Source organism: Gymnoscopelus braueri, assembly GCF_963280865.1.
Source record: "Gymnoscopelus braueri genome assembly, chromosome: 16".
NCBI lineage: Eukaryota > Metazoa > Chordata > Actinopteri > Myctophiformes > Myctophidae > Gymnoscopelus > Gymnoscopelus braueri.
In genome coordinates this window covers 14,024,853-14,032,271 of record NC_137616.1, presented here as the reverse complement: position 1 = coordinate 14,032,271, position 7,419 = coordinate 14,024,853, and the positions used below count along the sequence as shown (strand labels likewise).

Below are 7,419 nucleotides of genomic sequence, written 5' to 3'. Positions count from 1 at the left end.
AAACCATTTTGTGTTTTTTAGAAAAAAGACAAATTGTAGCCCACGATAAGCTGATCTTTTCAGATATGTTACAATATCCTACAATCCATTGTTCACTCTCGCTCGAGGCCCTGCCCACTTACGCGTACGGCGCGCCGTGATTGGCCGAGCGCGAGTGCGGTGCCGTCATCGCTCGGAATGCCCATTCATCTCTGCACTTGGGCGTTGGACTCCGCATCTTATTAGCGACCAGGGAAATTTCTCCATTTTCCAGCCTGTCTACGGCGACACACAGCCACAAATCTGGGGGATTTTTATTACTTCTTCTGTTCACTCGGCAGTTTTTTTTCCTCGCGATTTTTTAAAATTTCGTTCACTTGCAGCCTTTGGTCACCCTTGATTTCTCTTCGGCGGTGAACTTTTCAAACAGGGGGGAGACCTTGTGCAAAAAGCGCCTGCCGTTTTAAAGGAAAGAAGAGCTTGTAGGGTCTTTGTTCGGGGCTTTTTTTTTTTGGATCGGTTGAGTTTCTTTGTTGGAGCGAAAGCATGGGAGCGCAATACTCCAAGGCGGCGGCTGCAAAGGGCGAAACGACGGTTGCTGAGAAGCCAGGAGAGGTGGCCGCTTCACCGACCAAGACTAACGGACAGGTAAAAGGATGTTTTATTATCGTATTTACGCTCACCGAGTGGAAGCGAGTCTTCACTGGGACTGGGGGGCGGTGGGGGGGCTTTGGATGGACAATGGCGCAAACCGTGCGTAATTGTCGACTGATAACTTAAACGGAATTGCACCCAGGAGTTGTGAATGAAAATCAACTAGATTTTGATGTTGAATGAGAATAAACTCAACTCTAGTTTGCGAGCAACAGTTGATCCGTTGGTTGTTTGTTTTAATTTCATTCACTGCGAAATTATGGAACAGTTTTGTGTTGTGGATAACGTGGACATTTTATGGGGGTTTATTTCTTATTTTGAACCCTTTTTGTGGCACCAGACGCGGAATCCTTTGTTTAGAGCAAGTCGCCTAGAATGTGATCACATTGTAGAAGGATTAGAGTAAAACCATGTGTTGATTGATTCGGGGGACGTGATTTGGGATCCCAGTCACTCTAAATTGATTACGTAAAATGAGAAAAAGAGAAGTTTGTTTCAGCGTTTGTGGCTTGAATGCATGGTAGTCGAATGAAGACGAGATGCACGACGCCAACAATGGCTTTGTACGCTCCAGCACCACGCCTTTTGTTAGCGATGCTCGAGTAGAAAGTGGAGATGGCAGCTACTATCACACTGAACACAACAGAACGGCCACACAACGAGAGAGATGAGATGCATTGGTCAGTTATTCTTGGTCAAGTTCGACCAAACGAGCCGTTTTTTAACATGTTGAAGTTTTTGTGATGATACCCACCAGAATGTGGCTCTTCTCTTCGTGATCTTGTGTGTTAATGAGCATCTGCCGTTTTAATGAGCAGCTGCGCTCAGTGTTGCCAGGTTTTGAGAGAGAAACAAGCAACCGGGTCTATGAAAACAAGCCCAAAAGAAGCGACTCCAGGCCACATGAGCACTCGAATCCTAAATACATTGGAATAGCCAATCTACAAGTACGAGTTGTGGGCTTATAGATCTACTATTTTCAAAGAAAACATTTTGGGGGGAAAAGTGAAAATGTAGGGCAAATCCACAACATCTTGTGTGGGGGTCTCTGGCACAAAATATTTTCAGAAGGTTGGGTCTTCAAATATTCATTTGGGGTTTCTTCACTTCCTTGACATGAAAATGTTTGAGAACCACTGGTTTAAACAACATTAGGAAATAAGCCCAAACAAGCAACTACACTTTAGAAACTACTCAAACGAGCCCAAAAAACCGCAACCCGCAACTACCAATATTTACAAGCAACTTTACAGAAGAACAAGCCCAAAGTCGCTTATAATAAGCGGACATGGCAACACTGGTTGCGTTGCTTTGGCGCTCCGCTCTTTGGAGCGCCCAGCCAGGCACCGACCCCTTGCGATCCACTAGAGGCATTGTGCTCCATGTCGCTCATCATAATGTCAAATAATGTCAAATGATACTTTCGGATGAGCTCGTAGGCCGACTGGAGCATAACTTTAAGCTTTTTGTTCAAAAACGTTATTTGCTAAGAAGGGCCAACGTAGAGAGGGAGAGAGAGTGAAATCATGGAGCCCACGCCTGGCTTCCAAACGGTGAACGGAGAGTCGGTGCTGCTGATTTTTATGGTGTCTGCTGCCCCTTGTGTCAGTCGGTGGCATTGGTCCATATTGCATTCCAAATTAGAGGCGCTATTTGCATTCTCCTCATTTCTCTCTTCTCTTGTTTTCTCTTCTCAGGAGAACGGTCACGTGAAAGTAAACGGAGATGCCTCTCCTGCAGTTGAGGAGGTGGTGCAGGCCAACGGCAGCGCCACAGCTGAGGAGGTGCCTAAAGAGGAGGTTGCCAAGGCGGAGGAGGCACCCGCCGAGAAGGCAGAGGCTGCAAACGGGGAGACGGTAGAGGCCGCGTCTCCCGCTCCCGCCGAGGGAGAGGCCGCAGCAGCCAAGCCGGAGGACGGAGCCACGCCTTCCACCAGCAACGAGACACCCAAGAAGAAGAAGAAGCGCTTCTCCTTCAAGAAGTCCTTCAAGCTGAGCGGCTTCTCTTTCAAGAAGACCAAGAAGGAGACGGGCGAGGGCGCAGAGGGCGAGGAGGCGGCCGCCGCTCCCACGGAGGAGGCCAAGGCGGAGGGCGCCGAGGAGGCCGCCGCCGCCGCCGGTGGCGAAGAGGCCAAGCCTGCCGAGGCGGCCGCACCCGCCGCGGAGGAGGCAAAGGAGGCCGCGAGCCCAGCGGAGGCCAAGCCAGAGGCAGAGAAACCCGCCGAGGAGGCTAAGGTCGCCCCGCCCGCGGAGGAGCCGAAGGCAGAGGAGAAGGCGGCCGAGCCGGTCGCAGAGGCCAAGGAGGAGCCCAAAACAGAGGAGGCTGCACCCGCAACACAAGAGGCAGCATCACCAGAGGCCCCCGCTGCTGCCGCCGAGGCCGCCGAGTAATACCAGAGGTATTGCGGCCAATGCGGAAGAAAAGTCTAGATAAGGAGGAAAAAAAGATAATCAAAGAACATTTCCCTGTTCGTATGTTGGAGTGGTGCCAGTTCCATGGCGTTTGGAGAACTTGTCTACAACCAGGGATATTTTAAAGCTTTTTTTCTCTCTTGGTTTCCATATCCCCCCTCCCTTCCCCACCCCAACTACACAAAACCCATCTCGGTCCAATGTTACTACTATTCCAATGGGCTAGGGAGGTGGGTGGCTTACAAATATGTAAAACAGAAAAAAATACACCCACATTTTGCCATATATTTTTTTGCATCAGTATTAAATGTTTTTTTTTCTTTTAAATTTTTTTTTCTCGTTTTTATACAAAATGTAAACATGTCAAAAATGTATGGACTTGCCCATGGTATGAAGGAGATGGGGATACAGTTGCGATGTAAATGAAGGGTGGGGGGGTTTCGGGAGAGGGGCCAGGGCAACGGCTTTTGGAGGGGTGGCACCCTTGTGCCTGGGGGAAATGTGCCACAGACTATTATGTAAGGAGTAGTCTTAAAAACACAACACACAACGACACGTCACACACACACATGATCGACCAACGTCTATAATACCATGAAAGGACCATGCGGTTTACAACACTAAGTCATTTATACTATAAGACAACAAAAATACAATTCCCAGAGTTAGGTTTAGGAAGTCATATTAAAAAAAAAATCATAGGAGCTTTTCACTTCTCATTAGCTGTACCAGTCAGTGATTCAGTAGAAAAAAACAAGTTTGTATAGGCTTTATTGTTTATTGCTGGTTTTATGACCTTAATAAAGTGTAAGTATGTATAGGCGGGGTGTTTTTAACTGTGATTATTGTACAAATGAAATCTTGATCTCAAGAAGCACATGAAGTTTGCAGCTCTCTTTTCCACCCGCTCATTTTGTAAGATAACAAACAAAATTCATCCTGGAAAGACCTTTTAAGCAATTTTTAACTCAAACCAAGCTGTGATAAGTGGAATGGTTACTGTTTATATACTGTGGTATGTTTTGATTACAGCAAACTGCTTTTTTTCAGTGGTCTTTGACAAATTTAAGGAATCTCTATCAGATGCAATGTTTGTGTAGCATCTTGTCTCTTTTTTTCTTTTGTAAATACTGGAGAAGCTTTGACCAATTTGACTTAGAGATGGAATGTAACTTTGCTTACAAAAATTGCTTATTAAACTCCTCTGCTTAAGGTGTTCTGATTTTCTGTGAGCACACTAAAAGCAAAAATAAATGTGAATAAAATTTGAGCAGTATTTTGTCTTTTTCTTGACCCTCCCTGTGGCAATAGTGGGAATAACCCACATCTGAAGTGTTGTTTTAGATTCTTTGTGTTGGCTATTCAAAAATAGCAGATATACAAGCTCGAGCTTGTACATCTGCGAGCTTGTACATCTGCTATTTTTGAAAAATCTCGAAAGTGTCAGAACTACTGATTTAGAAGGCATTTGCAGAATCGGCCTCGGGTCTTAATGGGAATAAATCACTCCAGTCTGCCAGTAGTGTGTCAGGCAGGCAGCAAAGCTTGCTTGTTTGAAGTGTAGTTTTGACACCTAAGCTAAGTGGATTCATCATTCTGAGTCAACGGATTCTGGTGCTGCAACACTTTGGCGCGAGTCCAAAAATCCATCATAGAACAAGTTTGACGCCACATAGCATTTGTGGAAGTTGTGATGAGAAATGAATTGCCCACTGGGGGGGAAATATGCTCATTGTGATTTATTATAGGCTGAATTATGTATACACTTACGTGGGAATGTCACAGGTGTGTGTGCGCTCGTGCATGCCCATGACATCTAGTGTCAATCTCTTGTCACTGTATCCGTAACCACTTTCAACATGGCATCCCTATGTTTTGCATGTCATTAGAGGCACACAATTCCAAAATCTACAAACTCACAACTACATATTGCATTGAAACAAACACATTATAGGCATCTGAACTCAAGCCTTGCCAGCCAGCCACTCTGGCACAGCTGTTTCACCCATTTACAAAACAGGCTTGTTTAAAATCTAAATTGTAGCATTTATCAATTGTCACTCTAGAACTCCACCTTTAAATGCAAACAGGGTTCAAATTGATCCTTTCAGGTCGTCAATTTCCAAACTTTGTGTAAAACAATCACACAAAAAAAAGGTTAATTATGCTGTTGTGTGAGGAGCAATTTGACATGGATTGAGGTGATGGGACCCCAAAAATCTCAAAATCTTACATCTCAAACAATGCATCCTAATTACCAACAAAGTTTTAACTGTATTTAATGACGCAAGTATCTCTCGCCTGTCCAACAAGTGAGTCTATATCACAATAATGTATGTGAGCCATGTTCAGGCTTTATGCCGGTCAAATAGCCGAGTCAAAGTGGGGTCAGGGGTGCCACCTAGGGATCCTTAAGGGTTCTAGGGGGTCCCCAGCAAAAATGGGGAACAATTAAGCTCCATTTAATTGTTCTCTATTCTAAAATTGCAGAGCTCTTATGGGGGTAGTCCATAGAGTTAAAAAATAAGGGGTAGTCCTAAAAACTCTTTGCAAATGGGGGCCCGTGGCCAAATACATACCAATTTGGGGGGTTCTTGACATGAAACTGTATGAGAACCACTGGTTTAAATCATGACATGTTATTTATAGTTATTTATCAGTGGTGGAAAGTGAGTATTTAGGATTTTTGAGCTTCTTTTACTTTACTGGAGTATTTCCAATTTGCAGTACTTTTACTTCTACTCCACTACATCTCAGAGGCAAATATTGTACTTTTTACCCCCACTACAATTTTTTAAAATGTTAGTTACTAGTTACTTTGTAGATCTTTATTAAAAAATATGCATTAACCACTTCAGCCCTATGTATACTTAGGCTATTTGAAAATAGCAGACCTACAAGCTGACAATGCGACACATGGTGAGCTTGTAGATCTGCTATTTTCAAAAGATTTGTATACATTTGAAAACCTGTGAAATGGGACATTCTGAATGACTACTTTTACTTTCAGTACTTAAGCACATTTCAATGCTAATACTTTTGTACTTTTACTCAAGTACATTTTGAACACTGGTACTTCTACTTGTAAAAGGGTACTTTTACTCAAGTACATTTTGAACACTGGTACTTTTACTTGTAAAAGGGTACTTCTACATTGCAGTACTGATACTTTTACTCAAGTAAAACATGCGAGTACTTTTTCCACCACTGCCAATTTGTGGGGGGGTGGGGGTCCTCGACATGAAACAGTTTGAGAACCACTGGCTTAAATGCGCACCATGCTATTGTAGTTGTTGTACTTTTTACTCGAAACCAACCATACCTGGCTGTCCTTGGTCAGTGTGTGGCTGTGGGGGAGCCCCGCCCCGGGCAGCAGCTGTCACTTCTTTTTACTCGCTTCTCTTGAGTCTTCAGGTTCCAGCTGTTTATGAGCAGTTAACTACATGAACCAAACCTGCTGCAGGCGACGCACATTTTCATCACGGTGCAAAAAATACCATACGCTTTTGTCAAGTCTAACAAGTCAAACATTCCCAAATGAAGACCGGAAATGATCAGTGGCGCTACTGTCTGCAGCGGCAAGTATGAGCGGCAAGTATAACCTGGTGTTGTGGCGCCCTCGTGTGGCTCTATATTGTCATGACATATTGGACCACCCCTTTCTCTATAATAGACCCCACATTCAGACGACGTCACACTGGTTGCAAGCGTCATACTCTGGTTGCAAATAAAACCCATTCTGTCAGGTCTCGCTAGGGCGCGCAGCACTAGCCAACACACAAGAGGCGGTTGGGGTGCATCCCGAAACAACAGGTTGAGAATTGATTGCATGAAACACACAATAATTGGTCTATTTTCACAGAGCAGACATTTAATTTTGGCACGTGGGCAGTGGTGGGCAGATTTGTTACTTTAAAAGTATCAATACAACATTGTAAAAAAGCAATACTCTGTTACAAGTAAAAGTGTGTTCACTTGAGTACAACTACTAACTATCAGCATCAAAATATACTTAAAGTACCTAAAGTAAAAGTACTCATTGTGCAGAATCAGAATGTCCCATTTCATAAGTTTAAAATGTATCAAAAAAATCTTTTGAAAAATCTGGTATTATCAAATGTATACAGGGCTGTATGTTTTGAAATAATAATTTTAGATGTAGTGGAGTAAAAGACGCCTAAAAATGTCCGTACAGTACTTGAGTACACGTACTTAGTTATTTTACACCACTGCATGTGGGTTCGTTTTATTTTGTTGATTGTGTGCCAGCCAGCATCAAGTTAACTGTACAGAAGTTGTCCATGGTGGCATTACCTTCAGCTGTGTTTACTCTTCAAAATATCTTCTGTGAAGAGCGTCTGTAGAACTCACGACT

At 43.8% G+C, this 7,419-nt stretch overlaps 1 protein-coding gene across 1 annotated transcript; it reads left to right on the top strand.

Annotated features, from left to right (window-relative positions):
- The first annotated feature begins 207 nt into the window (after nucleotides 1-207).
- marcksa (myristoylated alanine-rich protein kinase C substrate a) lies at nucleotides 208-4,314 on the top strand. The gene is made up of 2 exons (XM_080452944.1): nucleotides 208-627; nucleotides 2,331-4,314. The coding sequence occupies exons 1-2, from the start codon at nucleotides 526-528 to the stop codon at nucleotides 3,021-3,023; spliced, it is 795 nt and encodes a 264-aa protein (XP_080309070.1). The 5' UTR covers nucleotides 208-525; the 3' UTR covers nucleotides 3,024-4,314.
- The last annotated feature ends 3,105 nt before the right edge of the window (nucleotides 4,315-7,419 follow it).